The sequence below is a fragment of the Columba livia genome, chromosome 1 (genome assembly GCF_036013475.1).
Source record: "Columba livia isolate bColLiv1 breed racing homer chromosome 1, bColLiv1.pat.W.v2, whole genome shotgun sequence".
In the NCBI taxonomy this organism is placed as follows: domain Eukaryota; kingdom Metazoa; phylum Chordata; class Aves; order Columbiformes; family Columbidae; genus Columba; species Columba livia.
This window is the reverse complement of record NC_088602.1, coordinates 58,338,063-58,362,627: the sequence shown is the minus strand read 5'-3', so window position 1 is coordinate 58,362,627 and position 24,565 is coordinate 58,338,063. Positions and strand designations below refer to the sequence as shown.

Here is a 24,565-nt window from a genome sequence, read left to right as displayed (position 1 = left end):
ATGATTGATAAGAGACTGTTGTATTTTCTCTACCAAATGAGAAAAATGAAATATGTATGTAAAAGACCCTAAAACTGGGACTTAATTAAAAATAGGGTAATTTTGCTAGAAGGCATTTGCTTCCTCCCTCTGCTGTTTGTTTTATTTTAGGATGTGTTCCACAGTTTGCACCCTCACCTTCTGGAACTTGTACATCGCTTTAAACCAAATTGCTATACAGCATATTTAGTGCTTTCAGTATTAATACCAAGCTATATTAATCATCTGAATTTCTACTAGTATGCAGTAAGTAGCTTAAAGGAATACTAACTCAATCAAATCTGCTATTTTAAAAATACTATATACAAAGAAAGTAGGGTATTTTAATCAGTTTTAGTCATCTTAGTATGATTTTGGTTTTTTGTTGTGCTGTTTCTGAGAGAAGAGGATCAACTGCAGCCAACCATTCGGGAAGAGCTGCAAAGTTCTCAGTGTGCAGACCTTCCTCTCAAGCTTATTTCAGGCTTTTTTGGGTCCTTCTAGGGCTTGCGACAGATTTTGGTTCAACATGATGGCCAGTAGTATGTGCACATGGTGATGTGCATCTCATGTTTTAGTAGTGTTACTTGTAGTAGTGTTCAGGAAAGACATTGAAGTGCTGGAGCGGGTCCAGAGGAGAGCAACACGACTGGTGAAGGGACTTGAACATAAGACCTATGGGGAGAGGCTGAGGGAGCTGGGGTTGTTTAGTCTAGAGAAGAGGAGGCTTAGAGGTGACCTCATCACTCTCTATAACTACCTGAAGGGAAGTTATAGCCAGGTGGGGATTGGTCTCTTCTCCCAGGCAGTTAGCAATAGGACAAGGGGGCATGAGCTTAAACTCTGCCAGAGGAAATTTAGGCTGGATATTAGAAGGAAATTCTTTACAGAGAGAGTGGTCAGGCATTGGAATGGCCTGCCCTGGGAGGTGGTGGACTCGCCGTCCCTGGAGGTTTTTAAACTGAGATTGGACATGGCACTTAGTGCCATGATCTAGTAAATGGACTAGAGTTGGACCAAGGGTTGGACTCGATGATCTCTGAGGTCTTTTCCAACCCAGTTGATTCTGTGTGATTCTGTGTGATTCTGTGTATGCTTTGTCACTAGCTTATTTGCTTTTGATTATTTTTATTGATCTGACTTTGTATTACTAAAAGCAATGCTGACTTTTGCTATTCTAAAGCAAATACCTCTTATGAACTGGTTCAAAAATATGTTGGCATATGATCAGCTGAAGGGCAATCACCACTGGCATGCTGTGGGAGCATGATGGTTCTTCATGCACGTTCTGCATGATTCCTGGCCCAGATTCATGCTGAGAGGAGGAGGGAGATGAAGACTGAGGTCCTCTCAGCCACACGTGGCACCCAGACTTATGCCTTGCAGCACAATGATGGCTTCTGCTCTGGCCAGGGTTGGGCTCACTTTTATTCTTAGGTGGTTACCTTGGGCATTTGCTTCCTTCAGACTGATTATGGTTATCTAAAGGCAAGCATGGAGACAGTTATATGTAACTGTTAAAATTACTCGTTCAACCTAAAGGTTGGGGGATTGGACTAGATGATCTTCTGAGGTCCCTTCCAATCCCAAACATACTGTGATACTGTGAAAGGTTCATCTAACTCTGTATGCTTTCACTCAATAACAGGTATTTCGGGAACAATAAGAATGGGGTGGGCAGGGAGGGATAATTTTTCCAGCAAGTAATTTTCTGGTGACAGGCGGTTGAGAGGTTTCCAGAGTCAGAGGCAGTATATTTGGGTTTAATTTGTCTCAGATTGTTTGCCTGAGAACTGGTCAAATAATTTTTGCAGCCTGTTCACTCCTTGATACATCTACAGTATCCAGTGAGAAAGATCTTGACCACATAATTTTCTTTCTTTCATACTTGCCCTCTCCCAGCTTCATTTGGTGTCACAGTTCTTTCTCTCTTTTTACCTTCTTTATGGTGCTTTTGAGTTTACAGAGAACTCTCATGCTCCCCACCCACAGTAGTATTGTTGTATAGGCTGAAGAATCCGTGTCTGTAAGACTTTGAACTAAAACAATTAAAATGCTGAAAATTTTCCAGCATTTTCCAATACTCTACAACAGAATTTATTCTGAACTTTCCTCCAAATCTAAAACACATTGTGGGGATGGAAGCAACTAGTGGCTAAGTTTGGGGATGTTTTTTTTTTCTTTTTCCTTTCCTTTCCTTTCCTTTCCTTTCCTTTCCTTTCCTTTCCTTTCCTTTCCTTTCCTTTCCTTTCCTTTCCTTTCCTTTCCTTTCCTTTCCTTTCCTTTCCTTTCCTTTCCTTTCCTTTCCTTTCCTTTCCTTTCCTTTCCTTTCTTTTCCTTTCCTTTCCTGCCCATGCCCTGTCTTTTCCCTTTCCCTTTCCCTTTCCCTTTCCCTTTCCCTTTCCCTTTCCCTTTCCCTTTCCCTCTCCCTTTCCCCTGCCCTTTCTTCTTCCCTTTCCCCTGCCCTTTCCCCTGCCCTTTCCCCTGCCCTTTCCTATATCAACTTTTTGCTGAATGCTGAATAATGCTTTTCCTCATTTTCTTTAAATGAAATGAAAAAACACAAACACCATCCAAAACCACTCCTCTCCCCTCTGCCCCCCCCCACCAAAAAAAAAAAAAAGGAACACTAACTATTCATTTTATGTAGACCTTCTTAAATTTCATTTTGCCTGCATATAGCTTAGATTTTTGGCTACATCATTAGGAAACAATAGAGCATTAGCTTTCATTTTGTAAGTGTGCATGTATGTATGAGTGTGCATGTGTAATAATAATTTTTTTCACCAGTTGCTATGGAAAACAGTATTGTGTGGTGAATCACACTTTGACTTTTGTTGAGTAATGTCGTTCTGCTTATTTTACAGTAAATTTAATTACAACTATTTATTGCAAAATAAAAATGTTAAGGAGTAGGACATATGCCTAAGTAGAGTCTGAATACACTTTTAAGATGGTGTCTTTTAGAGTTTATTGCATGATGTGTGGCATTTTTAATGTCACTTTATAAAGGAAAAGATACAAAATTCTTTGTAGTAAAAGTGGTATGTAGGAAGAGTGGGAGGGGTAGTTTCCCTGTCCATAGGACATGTTTGAGTTTAAATGCATTCTGTTCTGATCAGGACTGAGTGTTTGGAGATGAGCTGATAGGCATGTGCATTCATCACAAAATCGCTGATCATCCAGTTAAGACATAACTGCAATTTTTTGCTGTTTTACTACATTTAGTCATTGGACCCAAAAGAGCCTGATAATCAACATTCACTGGGCTATTGACACCAAGGTTAAAAAGTATCTCCTGTAAGTTTTTCAGCAAGTGAATCTTAAATGGGGTCTCCATATTCCAAATGTTGTCCTTGCTGGCGATGTTTTTTAAATATTACTTATCTGGGCTTTCTTTTTCCTCTTTTTTTTTTTTTTTTTTTCCTTTTCCTCTTCCCACTTAAAAAAAAAAAAAAAAAAAAATCAATTCCAGTGAAAAGTGACAAATGTGTTCCAGCCAAATATTTAGATTTGGCAAATCGTTATTTTGACATTTTTTCACATCTGGTCTCTCTCTCTTTTTTTTTTTTTTTTAAGAAAGTATCTCCCCACACTGGATGGAAGAATTGCTGATGAGCTGCTCTTAGATCATTAAGTGAAATATGCAGGAAGTAGGAGAAAGCTCCTAATTTCAATCAGTATTTTGGAGAAGGAGAAAAAATAGCTTAAATAAAAATAATAAAGACGAATGGGAAGTTGTCATAGCAGTGTTTTGCAAGTCAATTTATGGTAAATAAACATTTAAGGCTTCATTTTTTTTTTTATTCCTTATCCACTCAATTTAATGACCGTAACATCAAATCTGATTTATATAAGATTTATAAAAAGGACAAAATAAAACTAGAATCTGACATAACCATCTTCATGCCTATTTCTTCTTCTGCATTTAATTTTTATTTGTTAAACTTGTTTCCTGAAAACCTCAAAATTTGTATTTGTACTAAGAGACCAGAACTGTTCAAAGAGAATCATATTAATTGTTGCCTGTTAATTCTTTTTTACTTACGTATGATATAACAAATGCAGTGAGCAATTGGTGGTTATCCAAGTAGGGAATTTAAGTTATCTTTACACTTGTGACAGAGAAGCTAGGGTCATGAAAGAGGAACATGCACGTGAATAAAACAAAAAGCCCGTGGCAGTATCAAATGTGATGCAGCAACTAGACTGCAGAAAGCCTGTGACTTAATTTCATCTAGAGGGTAAGATAAATCCAAGATGTGAGACTTTTTCCTGCCCTTCACTTAAGGTAATAACTGTTGTTCAACACCAGAAAAAACAAAACAAAACAAAGCAAAACAAAACAAAACAGCATCACATTAATTTTCATTTTAATCTTGTTTTTGTCTTAATATTTTAGTCTTTTTACATTTTCTTCAGTGTCCCGTTCCATTTTTTAATCATATGAAACAAAGAGACAACAACAACAACAAAAAGTTGCCGTCATTATTTACCACCTGTCTTTGGATCTGAACATACTTGTCTTCACCTGGATTTTCTGTACAAAGCTCCAGGCTCCCTGTCCTCCTCCTGCATTGAACCTATCAAGTCTTTCCTTTATGATTCCTTAAAAAGATACAAAATATGTAAAGGATCGCAAATAGAGACTGGAGCTCTGAGTCTCGTGCATTCTAAGTTCCTGACCTTCATATGTTCTTCACATTACAGAAACACAGAACGTTAGAGATTGGAAGGGACCTCAAAAGATCATCCAGTCCAATCCCCCTGCTGGAGCAGGAACACCTAGATGAGGTTACACAGGAATGTATCCAGGTGGGTTTTGAGTATCTCCAGAGAAGGAGACTCTACAACCCATCCTGGGCAGCCTGTTCCAGTGCTCTGTCACCCTCACTGAGAAGAAGTTTCTTCTCAAATTTAAGTGGAACCTCTTGTGTTCCAGTCTGAACCCATTACCCTTTGTCCTACCGGTGGTTTCTACCGAGAAGAGCCTGGCTCCATCCTCGTGGCACTCATCCTTTACATATTTGTAAACATTAATAAGGTCACCCCTCAGTCTCCTCCAAGCTAAAGAGACCCAGATCCCTCAGCCTTTCTTCATAAGGGAGATGCTCCACTCCCTTAATCATCTTTGTAGCTCTGCACTGGACTCTCTCCAGCAGTTCTCTGTCCTTCTTGAGCTGAGGGGCCCAGAACTGGACACAATATTCCAGGTGTGGTCTCACCAGGGCAGAGTAGAGGGGGAGCTCTCAGATGGCTCTCATGTATCTGATTTGTTTTGTGATAGCTATTGATGCTTGGTTTCAAGTCTTCAAATGTGGTATGTCTCAGTGGTTTGAGAGCAATTGGATTTCTTGTATCATTATTTTGCATTATTATTCTGATTACTTGTTTTGGCACAAACTGAAGTAAAAATTAATTTGAATAAAATGAAAAGAATGAAGCATTATGGAAATAGATAATTGTGATGCACTGAATATACCTTGAAAGCTCATGAAGTAAGGCAGACACAATTACTTGCATCCAAGTTAATCCAATGATGCATTATCTAGATTAACAGAACTTGTATTAATTAATCTGTAAATACAAAGAATAAAGATGATTACACAACGTAAATTCCCTTTTACCTTTATATGTTCAAGATCTTTCTGTTTTCTTATATATTTTTAAAGGCCTTTGTTTTTATGTGGACTGCCTAGACAATAGTTTTAGCAGTAAGTGTTATGTATTACTTCAGAACCTGAAAATAGCTGATCATACAATTTACTGATTTTTATGAGCATATGGTGTGGTTCTTGTTTTTAATCTCCAATTAAATTTCTCCAACTTTAAGTGAATAAAAAGGAGTGCTGATGAGTTTTATTTCTTTTTTTCCTTTTAACAGCCCTGGTATATATTGATCAGGATTGTTTCAAGTTTATGGTAGTATCAATGATACGTCTTGTGTTCCAAGTTATTGAATTTCTCAGGGCTGTCTTGTGTATCATAACATTTTGTAAATGTAATTGGAAAGGTGCAACCATTAGCTGCCTTAGGGTATTTTGGGGGTTTGTTATTCTATTAGTGCCTTTAAAAAACAAAATAGCTTGTTGAGCATTTCTTTTAGTTTCATTTATACTTTTTATTTATAATTATCTAGAAAAATTTAAATTTTTGTTGTTAGTGATAAAACTAAATAGCACTGTTAGAGAAAATTCAGATGGGCCAATGTGTGGAAAATAGCAAAAAGATGGTGAAGCAACATAGAGGTGGTGGAGTGTGGGTGCTTTCTTTCATTGTTTTGTTGAGTACCTTCCCCCAACACACACGTCAACTGAATCATAGCAGTTTAGTGGAGATGATGCTTTGAAGAAAGTTGTATGCATGGTCAATAGATTATTATCTTAATTTTATCACTCACATTATTTCAGGAATTCTGTATGGTAAAAAGTGCTGAATGACATGATATAGAAAATAGCTGTTCTTGTGAGCCAACAGCTGATCAAAAAGTTTGCAATTTCCAAAGATACATTCAGAAACCAGCTGAAAATGCCTTTTTTTTTTTTGTTATTGTTGTTAACTTTAACTTCTGAATGCTTCTGTTTTATGTACATGTCATTAGACAAGTCAAGCAAGTCTGCTGTGCTTTTGCTCTAACAGAGCATCTGAAAGTTGTTAGCTCGTTTACTTCTTTGGGTAAATGTTTGTCTTCAATAGATAGAGTTCTTTGTTTTGTCCATTATGTCTCAGAGGATTAAAAACAATGTTTTATGTCAGAAATCTGCAGAAATCTGATTATTGTATTGATGCAATCATGTGCATACATACATCAATTAAAAAAAAAATCATTACAGTCTATCCTTCTCAAATGTTTTAAGTTTCTAATAATACTGCAGATAAATAAGTACCAGTTTCTAAAGTAGCCATGATGGGTTTTTTTCAGAGTCTAACCAGAGGTCATAGATACATTCTGCTAAACCTCTGTCTATTGAACTTGTCCAAAGACATAGGATTTAACCCAGATATCTCTCTTTCATAGTACCTTTTCTTGTTAAGGCTGCAAATTGTGTTCCAGGCATATTCAACCTTGTGAAAATATTTTAGACATTTGAAACAAATTATGGATGAAAATAATTTTTGCTTGTCGTGCTTTTTCCTCTGACTTTGCCAAAAAGCAGTTGAGCTGAGTTGTCAGAAAAGTTGGAAGTCATTTTGGGTGTAAGTAGCTATATAAACTGTCAAGAGCATGGGCTTCCAGAACAGCATGTGTTTTACTGCAGTAGAAAGGCCATTATATACTATACACCTTAAGTACACAAAGGACAATGTGCTTTCTCTTATGTGCACACTCAGAACAGCCAGTAAAATACTTCTTTTATTATTATTTTTTTTTAATAATTGCAAAATACTCATTTGTAAGTAACACCTTTGAAGTTATGTTATAAGTGGCAAAAACCTATGAAGCTTTTGAAAACACAGGAAAAATCTGGTTTTGAGGACTGCTTTCATGATGGTATTTACATGTTTTATATTTACAGAAAATACAAAAAATATGTGTAGATATTTATAGAAAATCTAAAAAAAATCTTATTTTACCACTAGTAAAATAAAAATATGGGGCTTTTTTTTAGGTGTTTTCTGGATTTTTTTATTTTAACCATGATTAACACCTTTCTGTTCTACCATCTCATCCCTTCCTGTGTTTTCTTTATACATAAATATATATATATATTTCACAGCTAGAACTGCGCAGGATTGTTTTATATTCAGTGTTGTATTTTGAGGAAAGTAATCTGGCTTTGTTCCATAGATTAGTAGATAAAGTGCTTTCTGCACCTTCTCATAGTAACTGCATTCCTGCATGACCTATAGGAGATTGGCCTCTTGATTCTTCTGTTCATGTATTGTTGTACATAGATGAGTAAATGCAAGTTTGAATTTCTGTGGGTTTTCTTCATTCAGCACTATATAGGTGTAAATGAACTGTTTAACTGCATAATACTTCCATTACATGAAAGAAAACAAGATCACATGCATTTTTTGGAAGCTTTTTATAGTTTTCCTAAAAATGTTTAATAATTTCTATTTAATAACTTTCTCTGAGGTTATTCCAAAGTTTTATTAACTGAAATTAATCCTCTTAAATATGTAGAGGATCATGTCTCAATTTTTGCTCCAGTGTTAAAGTAGATGAATCAAAACTACCCCATGTAACAATGTACCACAGATCCAGCAAGGCAAAAGTCTGAGGTGCCAAATTCCATGGATTAGTGAATAAAGAGGTAAGTATACTTACATATATAAATTTGTCTTTTGACATGCCTTGTATTTCTTTACCATCATAGCATGCAAGTCTTTTGTTGCTTGCGTGTGATTGTTTTTTCCCCATTTCTGGAGCAAAGATACCAGGCACAGGGGTGTACGAAGTTGTGTGTCTGCAGCTAAAAAAGAGGCTGGAAGAGAACACAGAGCAAACTCTGCACTTGCACAGCCTGTTGTCATTTCCAGCCTCTTGAATTTATCATTGGTACTTCCTGTTATTCCAAACTATGTTATCAACAGCACTTTTATTTTGGTGTTTCCAAGTTTATTTGATATCAGTAACCATCTCTCCATTTCTCAGAGGCAAAAACACCAGTTAACATGAAAATGCAAACATTATGCTGGCAGTGCTGAAGTTATAATATTGCTTATAGTGCTCTTCTAAACTATATCACAGTCCCCACATGAGTGGCATATAAATGACATGGTTACCGTTGAAGACAAATAGTGATTTACTGCTGCGTGCAATGGTGCTTTCACCCATTGTGGGGAGTAGTTGGATGTTGTGTTGGTTTTCTGAAATACCATAATGCACCTGAAATGTTTCAGACTGAATGCTAGAGGAATAATAATATTGAGTCACAAAACTGAAGGTGGGGAAAGCTAGAAATATAGATAAAATTGCACATGGGAATTGTTGGTATTATCCAGGAATTGACACTTGAATTTAGAATACATTATGTATCACTTCCTCCATAGATATTTCAGCTAATATGTATTTCTGGACAGGTGGTTGCGATAAATAATGGTTGCAATTCCAGAGAACCTATTACACTTACCAACGCTGTTCTCTTTAAAACATTATTTACAGAGTATAATTAACCTCCTGCCTTTTCTTGTTCCTGCTGCATGCGAGTGACTGGAACAAGTAGCTCTGTTATAATTACCTTCTTGCACTCTCTTCCCTCTCACTCATCTTAAACATTTTATCACAACTTTCACTTTTTTATATTTCCTATATTATTTGCAAAATTTTAATTTTATATTAACTTTACAAGAGTCAAAGACAATCATTTTGTTTGGACGTAGCTGTCAGAAATTTGAGGGACTGAGGGACTTATGCAGAGGTTTACCCTCTCGTTATTACAAGCAGCATAGCTATCCATTTTTTTAATCATTCCAACATCAGCAACTGATATTTTTCTTCTTCTCTACTACTCTTCTGAGAAAGATGTCCTACAAAATCACCAGGCTGATATTTGAAAGATGTTTTTTAATTCCACAATTAGTTTTCTTCTCCATAATTTGCATTCATGTTTTCTTCAGCAAATTCCATTTTAATTTCATCTTGAAGGAAAGCTTAAAAGTTACCATACTTTTGAAATATCATTTTTTTTCACAAAATTAAGTTCTTGTTTTCTGGAAGAGTAACTACACTGTTGATTTGAATTTAAAAACAGCTCCTCAGATTTATTTTTTTTTATAGAAGTGTTCAGGCTTCCCACATTCCTCACAGGGTACAATTCTTAGTGCAACACACAGTTCCAGCCCAAAACAAAGAGCATTTATGCTGTCTCTGCAAGAGAACACATCTTAAATATTTTGCTTGAAAATGAATGTCCTCTGTAAAGTCTTTTCATGTGGCAAAGGTGGCAATTCAGTGCTATTATTTTGCCTGAGATTGCTGGGCATCTTCAGATTTGTGTTCCCATCTCTGGTTTCTAAGAAAGACTGAGAGACTGAAAAAGACCACATATGTGGGAGGGGAGAAAGGCAAGAAAGAAATTGGTTCTAGAGCTTGATAAATAAGATGCAAAATCTGTAAAAGGGCAGAAGGATGAAAGGCAAGGGGGTTATGAAGACAGCAAATAGGACAACAGTCATACCCTCAACCCATCATAAAAAAAACGGTGAAAACCGAGTAAAGAGCTTGTTAACAAAAATGCTGTTCCTGCATCTCTGATAACCCTTCATCACCGTGGAGGGGGGAAATCCTGATAGTGATGTGAAGGACAGCTGTGGCCAGGACCCCAGATTTGGCTGACAATGGGTGGGTCTGACTTCTGTTGTCTTAGTGCCATTTGCTGGGTCGTTGCCTGACACTAAGCAGCATCAGGGCAAAGTGCAGCATGGGCTAAACTTTCTAATAACTGCTGGTCTATATGGAGAGTGAAGGAGAGGTATGGGCAAAAAAACACTGAAGCTCTGGAGGACAACAATGCTTTTTACCTGTGAAAGTGGTTCTAGACGATGGTCAATCCAGCTGCAAGGCAGTGGGATCATACCAGGTTTTGGAGGCGAGGCTTTTAAGGACTTTACAGGGATGCAAAATATTCCATGATTAATAGTGTTTAATAATTTTGTATTCTGGAGGATGCTCAGGAGTGGCAGATTAAGTGGTTGCTGAGCAGAAATATGTCTGACTTGTTGTACCCCTTGGATTCTTACTTTTACCCCCTCATAATGCCAGAGATGATAACTGGAAACAAGTTATTTTTTGTGTCTTTTCCCTCAAATGACATTGGACAGTGAACACTTGATATCTATTTTGGAATCTGACCAGTAGGAGGACTTTATAATATATGAAGTAAATGTTCTTATGAGATGAAGAATTTTAATGTCTCCTTTTTTCTTCTGATTGCTATTTTTCATGTGAGATGGAATACTGTAATTGTAGACGTCTTGTTTATATCACATGTTTTCACCAGAATGAATAACTAAATATTTTTTTCACTTTGTTCTGAGAACAGGAAATATTTATCATCTGTGTAGTTTTCACTCTATAGGAAATTGATTCATTCTACAGTAAAAATATATATTTTTGAAGCTTCATTAAAGAACTTGTAATTTTGCTTTTCATAGTAACAAAGCAAGAAGTACTCTTTAAGGGTCATTCAATGGGAAGAATGTTACATAAAATAAAATAATCTGCACTCTGGGTTTTGTTTAATTAGGATTTTTTTGGGGTGGGGTTGAGGTGCTTTAAATGAAAATAAAAAGAGATATCCCTTCCAGTCTGCATCCCGGTAGATTTTCTTAAAAAGGTAGGATGAATTCAAGCCCAGCAAGTGGTGGAGAGAGCAATTATGAAAGCTGAAGCTGTATGTACAGAAGAAAACATTTTGTGAATATTCCTTGGCATTGCTCTGTAAAGTGCACTTAGCATAGTGAGAAATGTGGCCAACAGTCAAATTCTTCAAATACAGAAAGTTCTCCTGGTAGCTAATAAAAATATTATCTGACAAGCTGTTGAAGTCCTACTGGCTTCAGAAATACCACATAAAAGGCTTTTTAAGGCTGAAGAGGTTGTATTCACATGCTTCAAGTGACTTAACATGTGGTGGTTTCACAGTGGGCTGTTAGTCCCATGCGGGAACACTGTGTCCAGAAGTTTTATCCTTCTTGGACATGCAGTCTCCTTCAAGTGTGGCAGCATCATCATTCTATGTCAATAACAGCTGATTTCCTCTTGTCCTGATTGAGGAACAGCCGATTTGTTACTCTTCCTGCTGCCAGCTAAGAGGGACATTTTCTCAGGAAGAGGAATATCTTATTGCTTTCTTTTTTCTATTTTTTTTTTTTTAAGTCAGCCCCTTTATCCTTAATAGTTATCAAATAACTTCCTAGCACTATGCAAAAGTGTCAATAAAGTTTGGAAAACCTAATTTGAACTAGAACTTAGTGAAAAATTACTAACTAGGTAGAATTTGGAAGCTTTCTGTTTTCCAGAGCCAAAGATACTAGATCATAACAGAATAATTTAACTATATTTTACACTGCATTATTAAAGGTGCTTAAATCAAGAGAATGTGCTGAAGCTGAGGCCTGTTATGCAAACTATTGATTAAGCTGAAATACTGGTTGGAAAAAAAACTAGTTCATTTATAATTTTAAATTTGCAGTTGAGTAAAATAATTAAATTCCTAAAATCTGGATGAACTATTTTCTGTAACTCTGTGGTCTGCTGCCTTTTGATTTTCTTAATAATTATGTGTTAACCATGATGATACATACTGAATATCCATCCCTGTGACGATTTGTAATACGAACCTACAGCAACCTTTATCTTAGTATAACTCCTTGCATATGTGTAAGTACAGAAGTTTCTTTGAATCAGCAGGAGTGGTGGTGGTGGTGAGATTTAGCATGTAAGATGTTAGTTAAAATTCTCAGCTGTTCTTCAGTGGTGATATTACTCTTCTGCTAAGTTGAAGTGTTGGATGTCGTATGCCTTCATGTTACAAAAATAAACTCCTCATTCTTAGGGATGTGTATGTAATTGGTTGACTACAGTCAGATCACTCAGAAAAGAAAAATGTTTATTTGTATTTATTTGCATAATATTTATCTTTCATGTTTTTAATCGCCTATAAAGTTGAAGACATTTGGCTTCTGATTTTTTACCTAAAATATTCAAGCTCATGTGATTGAGATGTCTATGTTATTAAATTAGGCATTTTCATTTTTGGACAGTATGATTTTTTTCCAGGTTACTTTACATCTTTTGAGATGCAAATGGTAAAACACAGCTGTTCATGTTATTTTCTAAACCAGCTAAGACTGTCAGGGGTTTCTTGAACTTGAACTCAAACAGCTAAGTTGTGAAGTACTGAGAATCCTCCAGACTTTGCAAGGAGCTCTTCAGTTTGCAGGACCTGCCTCCCTGAGCTAAGAAATGCACATCCACTTCCAGGCAGCACCCAGTGCTGCTTCCCTTGAACTGCATGACAGTTGCATTGTTCAGGGATTAATTTTCCTCTCTCGTGATTGCATAATGCTGGGTTAAATCCAATTTTGAGTCCTTACCTGTGATCAGAATATTCCAAAATGTTTCTGGGATAGCATCATAAACCTGAACGTTTGAGCAGAGTAATGGATTTTTCCCTAGTTGATTGGGCATCAGTCACTTGCAGAAATTTGAAGGAGACTGTGGGTTGTGTGGCCTGGGATTTCTCTGGTTATCAGCTTTCAGAAAGGTCAGAAACAGAGATTACAGTTGTACTTAAAAAAATCTGTCCTCTGCTCCTCTCAGGAAACTCCATTAAGAGAATAGAAGGAGACACTTCTTGCTTCAGAAACTCTTGGCAAGTGGTGACAGGTCCCGCTTGGGTGGGTTTAGGGGAGGCAGCATTACAGGGCAAAAGGATCTCATACATCTTGGGGTTCACTTATGGGCATATGTGCAGCCCGCCTTTGGGCAGCTTTGCTGCAGCAAGTGTGTGATGTAGATGATTTCTCTGTTGACTGATACGAAATAAAATTTTGTTATGTTTACCTTATTTGTCAAGAAGTTTTGAGACTCTTTGAGGTGGAAATCCATTACTTTTTTTTTTCTTAACACTAGACCTGAGACCTGTGAAAAAGTTGGATGTGAAGTCAGATTAAATTATTCTGTTTTGAAGGACAACTGGTTAGGAAATCTAAATCTTCAGTCTAAGTTAATAAATTGTTTAACCCAGATGACTCTTTTGTTGCACATCAATCATGTTTTATTCACTTGGTAAATATACTTTCATTTTTAGTAGCTCTGAGTACACAGAAGTGAGCAGATTCTTGCCTTGTATCTTAATTCTATTATGTCTTACACTGTCCTTCCTTATTATTTCACAAATGTAAAGAAGATGCATAGTAGGCTGGATCTTTTTCCACCCTATGTGTTTGCAGACCTGGAAATCATGCTAAAGAATGTATTTGAGGTTCAGCCTAACTCCAGTACCATTAAGGTATTTTAATTTGGTATGGGAGAAGATTTGGTTTCCTGAACTATATTTTTCTTTCTCTGAAACACCAGCAGGATACTTCAATCTTATCTAGCTATCAAAATAAGACATCAGCTTTTTTCGAAGATGCTAAGTATGTCAGTTGCTAGGCATTTTGGAAAATCTCTTTTAGGTACCTGAACGGAAGCTGGGCCATTAGAAAAATAATCTACAAAGCATGTGTTAATGGCCCTTCATGAGGCTTACATGTAGAGGAGATAGCTCAGTGTTCATTTATTCATTCACCCATTGGAGAGCTCTAGTAGGACTCAGTGAATGTGCACAAATCTAGTCTGTAATCACTAGTCTTACACAGCAAGTTACAACAACTCACAAAGAGTAAGTCATACTTACTGTAGAAAGAAGGGACTTTAAAAAGTACGGGAGATAGGTGGGTACTTCATTTTCTGTGGCATGTGCAGTTTATTTTTCTTTCCTTTTGAACCGATTCTTGAGATTTTTCAGTAAAAGAACCAAGACTTTTAAAAACATAAACAGATTAGGAAATAAACAAGACATTTGTCATTCCATACCGTGTGCTGGACCCATAATAGTTGCTGATGTAAGTTGGGTACCACTCAACAGCTGTCTGATATGCAGACTGGACAAAATGCCAGCCCTGAATTCAAGCTGTTACAGCCCAACATAATGTGTTCTTGTTGCTTTAGCACATAATAGTCTTTGCAGAAAAATTTAATAAGCAATGCACTGAGGGGATATAATCAACACTTCTACAGCTGATGTTAGTCAACTCAGCTCCTATTCTAATGCTTGGGGGGGTACAAGTTGTAAAAACACCCCAGTTGTTAAATGTTAAAGTGAGTTATTGTAGCATACAAAAAGTCCTCAATATTCAAACGCAATTCTACAAACATAGGCATTTAAATATTGTGCCTAAGCACATAGATATATAGTTTTTATAGTTTCTAAAATCTATTTTAAGCAGTCAAAACAGTCTGCTGTTGAGACCTTTGAGACCTACAGAAACAGTGAGATTTCTAAGAAGGTGTTGAAGTGGCTTTTGTTTACCTGCGCTTTACTTGCTACGTGGATTTTTTTTTGTTTGGTTTGGTTTGCTTTTGGTTTGGTTTGGTTTGTTTTTTTGTTTTGTTTTTAAAGATTCATCATACACTCTTAAAACCTATTTTCAGCCCTTTTTATATATGCTTTTGTCCCCTGTTAATTATCTTCTGTTTTAATTTCTTCTAGTGCTATTATCCCCCAACACACACACAAGCACATTTGCTCTTATTCTGTTGTCCAATCTACCTCCAGTTCTTTTCCATCTCTCTGTAAGGTTCCTTCTCTCTCTTCCAAGTGTGCTTCTTTACTCTGTTCATATTGGGGCTCAGCTTTTGTATTTGAAAATCACACTTGCTCCTCCAGATTAAATATCTTGTCAACAGCCATCTTGACTTTCGTGTAAAACCTACATGTAACACTTTATCCTTCTCAACACATGTTCCTGCTCTTTTCTGTTATAAAAAACTCTTGCATGTGTGTTTCCTAGAGGATTTTCTCTTCTGTCTTTCCTGATGGCCATTGTATGCCATTCACTGAAGTCCAGGGTTTTTTTTATTGTTATTGTACTGAATTCACACTTTGATTGTTGCTTTACATTACAAAGTATATCATGTGTGCTCTCAAACAAACAAACAAAAAGTATGCTTATGTGGTCAACAACTCAAAATATTACATATAGTTATCTTTATTTTGAGGCAGAATTAAGGAAGCAAGTAGTCTTTTCAAAGAAACCAACCACAACTGAATAGCTTTGCACAGAGACACTACACTTAGACCCGTTACTTAGACTGCAGTAGTACCTCAGAGGCCTAGTTGTAGACCAGAAATCCACTGTGAGCTGTAAAAACTGAAAGCAAAGGTGATTCACTTGCTCTAGCTTTCATACAACTGAGGAATGACATCCTTACTTGAGCAAGCATCTCTCTTAAATGTGTCAGTGTAGCAGGATTTTAAGAGAGCAACTATAACATGTCAGTTGTAATACGGTATTATTCTAGTATTTCTTAGGTAAGCCAAGTAGATGAATATAATTTCATTTTTTTTCCTGGCTCTCAGGTGTTCCTTGCAGTCTGCATAATCATATCCCATCAGGCCTGCATTTAACTACAGTGCTTATATCTTGTTTTCTTGTGCAAATGGCTTAAAATAATAAGCACTGTATTGTCAAACTGTAATTATTTATGAAGCAAACTTGGGATAGCAAAAGGTGCTGATTTATAAATAAAATAAACTCATTTAATTATATGAGTGCATGTAGACACATTGTGTGTCTACAGTACAGTGAGTGATTAGCTGTTGTGACAAGAGAATAATTATTAATTATATTGCAATTTGTGAGCTTTTATGTGTGTATCTAATAACTTTGGTTGTGCTGTGAAGGCTTTTGGGCCAGACGAGGTTAGTTACCTTTCTAAAAAACTGTGAAATGTCTGCAGTGCACTCTATGCTCCAACATGTGCATTTATAGTGTGCTATTATATCTAATACATGAGCCTGATTGAACCAGACAATAAACTCTCAGTCTAGAATCATTTCACCAATACTTTCACTATGAGGATAACAGTTTAAAATAAAGAGAGTCTACAGAATCAAAATTGTGTAGACTCATGAAGGTAGTTTGCATGCCCATCTGAAATATGTGAAAAATGTCTGGTTTCCTTCATATAAAAATGTTACAATTTTTGCAGATTTTTTACTTTTTCACTTTTTTGAGTAGTATCTGATTAGGATTAAGTGCTGGAAAACTGAACACTCAGCTGGTAGCCCTTCCTTCCTTCCTTTCTTCCTTCCTTCCTTCTTTGCTTCCTTCCTTCCTTCCTCTTCCGACATATAAGACACTGTTTTGTGGTGATTGCAATACTTCTATTTGTACTAATCTCTCAGAGACAGGTGACCCTCACCCAACAAAATTTTCTGTCTTATTTTTCATATTTCATCTTAATTTTATTTTCATATATAACTTCTTCTCTTGGCTCACAAATTACCTTTCCATACAACAAGCAATATAGCCCCAACTAAAAGGAGGAAATAGAAAGAAAATAGAACAATGGAAGGTATAATCAGTCCAGTTGAATGCTATCTTAATTCAGTGACTCTCTTTTAACACATGTGCTTCTGAGTCCAAGCCTTTTGCTTCCAAAGGAGGTATGAGGTATATTTCCTTTTATAAAGGTAGCTCAGAAGAAAAAAAATCACATTCAAACTTTTGTGGACTTTGTTGGCCCACATGTCACAGGTTGCCTTTATCTCTTGGAGAAGTGGGGAAAATATGTTGTACCAGCTCTGAGCACTGCATGTTGTCAGAAAAATCCAGTATCATTGACATCCTGACAGAGCACAGTCACTTAGTTATAGCTGTCTGATTTCCTAAGTGTGCTTCTCAGCCCCGCAGGGTTCATTAGTTGTTGTGTCATCTTTTGTTGTTGTTGGTTGTTGGTTTTCTGTTGGTTGGGTTTTCTGTTTGCTTGGTTTCGTTCTTTCCCACCTCACCCCTGCCCACTTCCTTTTTAAAATATTTTCTACTTTTTTGACCAAAGACTTTCAAGGAAAGCAGGAGTTCCAGTATTTTAATCTTTGTTTCAGATGTGCTAAAATGCAGGCTGCAGATACAGCTGGACATAGTCTCTCTCTTCAGAATTTTAGGACACATTTCCATATATTTTTTTTTCCTTAGTGAATCATTTAATGCTCCCTCAGTAGCCTTTTTTTAAGCCCTTGTATGTTCCTTGGCTTTTTTTCTTTTTATTTTCCCACAAAGCATTCTGGCAGATGATGTGTTCTATACAATAGATAAAGCTGTCCTTCATATCCACTGCCCAATAGGTGGTCTTTCTGTAGATGTTCTTATTATTTAGCCATTCTCTTTATAGTAGTCATTCACTCCATACTCTTTATTTTCTATATATTCATCACTTGCTAAACAGAGAGTATCCCAGCAAGAAAAGGCCATTCCTTTTGCAGAAAATAGCTTCTTTTCTTTTTGTTTCTGCACTGCTGCTTCTGATCCAGTGTTTTGGCTCTTAGAGTAGTGAGACTTGTTGTTCAAATAATGACATTTATATGGATACAAAACTTTGCCAAAAAACAACTGTTTTGCAGGTATGTAGAAGAACTCCAGGTGGGACAGCTTTTTTCTGAGAAAAAAAAAAAAAAATCCTTCCAGGAAGTTTGAGACGAATTTGCAAGAACCTTTAGGATATGATATTTAACACTAAAAAAATGGCCAATCCAGGTTTTGACAGAGTACAGTGTCTCAATGAATATTTCCAACATCCTGTATCTTTTGTATCAACCAACCACCACTCCCCATGAATATTCTACAACTTGAGTAGAGCTAGTTGTGATCAAACATTCTTTTTCTGTGGGAGCAAGAATGATAAAAAATTCTGCATTTCATTTCAGTAGAAATATATTTAACTAAAATCAATGCTTTGGTGATTTTTGCCAAAGACCAAATTTTGCACTGTAGGAATTGCTTATATAATCTTTTTGGCAAACTTTTCATTCTAAAGGATCTTTCAGGCACCACAAGTGAATAACATCTTTTACTGTGCTCTCTGTGGATTTCATGGCCATTGACGTGGTTTTGGTGAGAAAATCATATGTATTATTTGAAGTGGGGATGATTCAGTTCAGCATTTATGGGCCTAAGAGCCTTATACTCATGTTACCAGCACTGTGCACTGAGATTTGGACCTCCTTTGGTATTCTGTACTGTGCACACTGTGCGGGTTTTGCTCCAATTAATCTGGGCAGGCACTGTGTATCTGACAGCAAACTGCATTTTAAAATGATGTAATCTGACTGCTAGGTCTATTAGGATATCCCCACTGAATCAAATGTGTATGACAGAGGGGAGCCTGAACTTGTATGGGAAATCCAAACCTGCTTTCCTCTGCCTTCAGTGACTGATGTGTGTAAGCAAAGTTTCTCTGGATCTCAAGGTGGCTGTAGGGTCAAAACAGGCCATACAGCCAAAAAGTCAGGTGTTATATTCTCTGGATCTGTACTGAGATGTTGACTTTGAGCCTGCTTGAAGGCTCCAGTTCAGGTAACCCAGCCATAAATGACATATTGAGGGAACCAGAGGTTACTCGGCATTGTGGTGACTGTTATCACTTGCCTGTGTGAAGTAGCTATGGGATCCAGTTTGCCTAGTCCTCTCTAACCCAGTGGATCATCTGGTGGTGCTGCATTCTCCTGCTCCCTTGTGACTTGTGGTTTTTCAGTTTCTTTGGTTGTCTTAACATGTCATTGTCAGCAAATATATTCTCTTTGCTTTGTGGGAATAGAAGTTTATGAAGTATTTCATCCTGCAACTTGGCAAATAGGTAATTTATTTGACTTTCAGTCTATTCAGTAGCTTTGTTCTCTGGGATTGACGAAATAGTTCTATTTTCTCACAGCTTCTCCATCTTCGAGTCTATTTCTTTTAGGTATTGAGTTATTTGGTCTTCAATCTGCCTTCAAAGTTTACTTCTGCTTGGTTTACTCTTGGAAAAAAAAATGGACTATAGAAGATGAATATTTATTTTCAGTGTTTTCTTGGATTTTGCTTCTTCCATCATACTGCCGTTCCCTCTCGCACTGTCTGCTGTTTCCTCTTGCACTGTCTGCTCCCTGTGACTTAAATATATTGATCTAAAGGAGATTTCAAAAGGAGCTGAAGAATTTTAACCTTCATATTTTCAAACTTTTGCATCTAGTGGAAATATTTTTTTATAAAGATTAAAAAAAACAAAATCACTCTCTAAATTTTGCAAGCTTCCCAATACTGTAATAATTATTCCAAAATGTACAACTTAATTACATTTCAATTCCTATACCTTAGTGAATGAACTGTAGCTCCTGTGTGAACTGATATAGAGGAGTGTTTTATCTTTTTCTCACGGACAGCTCTTTTATAATCCAGAACTAACAGTTACAAGAAACACTTGCTAACGGTGTCAGAAAACTGCATTTCTAAAACTTGTCCTATTGTGACATTTGACCAGTTAATGTATGAGTATCTAACTCCCCCTGTCCTCTCCTTTTGGCTTAGTTGCCTACTTATACTTTGAGATTTAGATGTGTAGATACAGTGACATAACCTCCTGCAGCAAGGTATGTATTTCAACAAATATTCTTTCAATCTTCTTGAACTTATCCACAACCAGCTCTGATGCACCTACCTCACTCTGTTTAGTGGTAATTCTATCACATTTGTCTTATAACTGCAACATCAATTTATCTTCATATTTTTTGAGCATTGAAGCTGTTTTACATCTGTTAAGCTCTCTTATTATAGGAGAGTTTTGTTATCAAGTGATCTCTGAAGTTATTGGATGTTAATTTCCCTTTCCAGTAAGATCATCAAAAAACACTTGTTAGTGCTCAAGATGTTTCTGGACCTGGTGTAGTCAAGATACAAATTGCCAGACAATAAGGAAAAGATATTTCAAAACCTGGATATTCCAAAATTTTCTGTGTGAGTCTCTTTGAGCCCTCTAATTTGCTTCTACACAAACACCCATTGCAGTCAGACTTTGTTATTTTTCAGAACCAACTACTTCCAGATGAAATTGTTTGTGTAGTATGTGATTCTTTCCTTCAACATTATATATGGATTGATATACAACTTGGTTTTCTTAAAAGCCATCATATGTGCTTGCATCTTTCCTAACCTACACCATACTCCTGTGAAGAAGAGGTCTGTTTTATTCTATGAGAAAGGAAGTTTTCAGTGATACTTGGAATAAGCACTGCTTAGATCTGTGAAGATACTCCATTGGGTACAGAAAAACCTTAGATGTCTCCCTGTTCATGAGCAGTGTGTTGGAAGTATTTCAATCTTCTAGACCAAAGAACTGAGACAGCAAGATCTGCTATACATAAAGCTGAGATTTGATCCTTGTTACAGTTCTTGCCACTATTGTTATCAACAAGATTTATAACTTACTCTGGATGATTTTGATTGAAGAGTTCCTCAGTCTGGACATAAGAAGGGACAATCTCCTGATTTCATTTCTTACCCATTCTGCTTGTTGTATGGAATCTTGTTTTGTAGGATGGGAGGAGACAGGACATACAACAGTGTAAAATTACATACTAGTAATTGTGTTTGTCATAGTCTTGTTTTCTCCCATCCTACCTTTCTCCCTCTTTCCCCCTTTTACATCATACTGACTTTCTCTATTGTATATTTCCTAGTTCCATGAAATTTGTAACTATTTTTTTTAATGACTACAAGGGGGAGAAAGGTTGGAAGTTTACTGTATGTAATACCCCTGTGATTGACAGTCTTTTTGCCTCCTGCTCCCTAGTAGGTAGATAACGCTTGCTATATGGGATCTTTTTTTGTAGGGTGGAAGAAGAGGGTGGACTACAACAAACACAAATAGTGGTATGTAATTTTCTGTTTCTCCTTTGTCTCTCCCTGCTTACAAGTCTTAACACAGAATGTGCTCAATCATATGGTGATGCCTTGTATTGCTGTTGGCTGCTTTTTATAAAAACACATCTTCCTAGGTTTTGTTAGTTAATTGCCTGAAACATTTTAACAAAAAATAGAAATTAAATGTTATGTAGGATGCATAGGTAGTGGGTCAGATTCTGCTCACTCTTGGTCACAATGTGACTGAACTTAAACTGAGAAGGTTGTATATCCCATTGCAACATCTGAAGTCCTCTAGTCATCCACTATCTTTTAAAATATTTAACAGGCTATTGTATGTAGGAATTTGGAGAAAACAGTCATGATGGTGAAAGGGTAATCATCTTTCTATTTCAAATAAAATTGATTACATGCGTACAGCATGCTATCTTTTTGAAAAGCTGGTACTGTAGAGCTGATAGAGAACTGCTTGATTTTCTGGGTCAAGTTTCATCAAAATACTGTAAACTTAAACTCTAGCTGAAGAATTTTAATTAGTTTGAAAATTTTAATTAGTTCGAATGGAACAGGGAGATGGTACCCAGCATTGTGTAACATGTTGTCTGGAGGTTAGAGGGTTTTTTTCTCATAAAATGAAGAGGAAGACCACTGCTAGACGGAGGAGCTGTGTGATTTCTAAGGGCAGGACAGCACTTTAAAAAGTACCATGTTGGGTAGTGTCTGAACATTTCATTCAAAAGCACAGAATTTTTTTAAAAGTTGTCAGTTGTTTTTTTTGTTTGTTTGTCTTCAGTTTTTATTTTTTTATATCATAAGGCTCACACCTTTGCCTTCTTGTTAAAATGGTACAAACTGGCAGTGTTTATCAGACAGACATGTAAAGCATCATAGCTGCAGCACAAAGATTATGGAAAAAAATGCTTTATTGAGTTCAGTTATCAAGAGGAATGGGAAAAGCAAATGATGTGTCAAAAACTTGTTTCAAGAAAGATATTATCTTCATTAGACCAATTTTTCTCAGTGTTGTTCTGGGTTCTTCATTCGCTATTGACTGAGAAGGAACATGTCTGCCCAGTGAATCATTCTTAGTTTCTATGACACCCCTAAGATCTGCACAGTACAGCTACAGCAAAATCAAGTCATATTTTCAAGTTCTGAATAGCTATGATAATTATGAAACAAAAGCTGCATTTGTATTTACCATGATGATTAGAAAGCTTTTCCATTTCAGCTGAAAACAGGAACAAAACCCAGTAAATCACGATCAGAGTAGCAAATCTGTACTTTTCTTGTTAAGAGCACACTAGGGAGCAGATCCTGTACATTAACTGATCTGCACAGATTGTGTGTCAAGAAAGTAAATGGAAAAGGTAGAATAAACTTTATCTGTTTGATACTCAATAAAACAGAATACTTTTTTTTCCTTCTGTGCAGCGAAGAACCCATTTTAATGGGTTACTTCAATCCTCAGCATGATGCTGTTGATGTTTATGGACTGACATGATGCCTGTGGCCAGGATAATTCTTTTCTTTCTACTGTGAAACTAAAAACAAAGGGGTTCTAAGTGATCTCTGTGTGCTTGATCCATTTAAAAGGAAGTTCAGCCTTTTGGTGGAGAGATTCTTCCCACACTGGAGTAAAACCTAAATTCACGTTGCCAACATGGAACAAAACTACTCTATCATGGTGGAAAATGGATTCCCAAAGTGTATTTTATTCAGACAATAACGGCATGTTGTGGAAAAATACAAAGTAAGATGACAGAGAACTAACATTGAATAGACACATTGAATAGAGCTGCCTGTTTGATAGAAGGCGCACGGACTACTAAGATGTCAAGAAAAATGGCACTCTTAAAGTTTCCAAAGGGTGTGTAATTACTGTGGATTAAGTTTTACTTGAGCTGGGCGTGGAGGGGGTTTGTTTTCTTTCATTTTTTGTTTTATTATTATTATTATTATTTTGTTTGTTTTTAATGGAATCATGGTTTTCCTGCATAGCCATCACATAACTTGTGAAAGTAATAGCCACCTTCTCCCTACGCAGCCTAGAAAGTTGTTCATTTTAATTTTGAGAGGTGTTCTTGGCCTGTAGCAGAGTGGCCTGCACCTCTGGGTTATACTGGTACTTATTATCTTAATCTCAGTATTGTGAATGGAAGATACTTTAACGGGAATGGGTGTGGAAAAGCGACTCTTTTACCAGTTAGGGTGGAGAGGAGTAGTGAAACCTTGGGACTCCAGATAGCCCTCGGTATCTCTGAGGCACCGGGAAAACCTGGTTAGCAGCAAAGACCCCAGTATCTGTGTTGGCTGAGCTGTGAATGAAAAATAACGTGTTGCAGAAGGTCGGTGTTGTATTTGCTGTTTCCTGCAAACAATGTTTCCAACAACCCTCCTGATGTGATGAAGTAGATACAGCAATTTCCTAGAAATACAACAAACCTTTTTAAACAATGCTTTCCTTTGGACTAAGTAGATACTTAGTAACAGGTGTGTGGGTGTATTTTCTGCCATTTGCTAGATTTTTGTAATTTTTCTGTTACAAGTAATGAAAGGCAGCATTTAAAAATACTGAAGGGTAGATTTTGAGAATACATACTTAAGAGTAGAATGTTTAATATTTAAAAAAAAATCTGGTTCCTAAGTCACATTGAATTTTTACAATGCAAATTAGAAAGATGGCACATTTTGAATTGCTTCGGTACCTGAAAACTGCTATTCAGGTGTAACAAATCAGATTAATAGTAGTTCAGTGTTAATGGCTGTTCATTTTGAAGCTGGGGTATACTTTTGGCTGCCTTTTCATTGACCCACAGCTTATAGTTTTCTTGTTTTACATCAAATACATTATGTTTATTTTACTGTGAATATAATGATTGTTGCCTTTAAAATTGTGTTCTCTGGTTTTGATCTTTCCACCTTTAGTTATTATACCAAGCTTATAAATACTCCCATCCATTTTTTTCTGTCTGTTTTGGGGATATTGATAGTTCTCATTAGTAGCAGCAAGAGAGACTTCTCTCATTAAGCACTGAGGTGGGATTCTGGAAGTACTGTGAAGAGGAAATTGTTAATCATGGACATGATATTCAAACAAAATAGATGTCAGCCAAAGAGAAGTAGAAGCCTTCTTAGGCATCTACTTCCC

At 36.5% G+C, this 24,565-nt stretch overlaps 1 protein-coding gene across 5 annotated transcripts in view; it reads left to right on the top strand.

Annotated features, from left to right (window-relative positions):
* FGF14 (fibroblast growth factor 14) overlaps nucleotides 1-24,565 on the top strand; it is a 417,171-nt gene that overhangs the window by 217,163 nt on the left and 175,443 nt on the right. For 2 of the 5 annotated variants that reach the window (XM_065057946.1, XM_065057952.1), the window contains exon 2: nucleotides 21,384-21,423. The exons of the other annotated variants lie outside the window; for them this stretch is intronic. Coding sequence is in view for 1 of the 2 variants with exons in the window: in XM_065057952.1 (XP_064914024.1) it covers nucleotides 21,384-21,423 (40 nt within the window). In the remaining variant the exon portion in view is untranslated. The remainder of the gene's footprint in view (nucleotides 1-21,383; nucleotides 21,424-24,565) is intronic. 5 annotated transcript variants of the gene reach the window in all.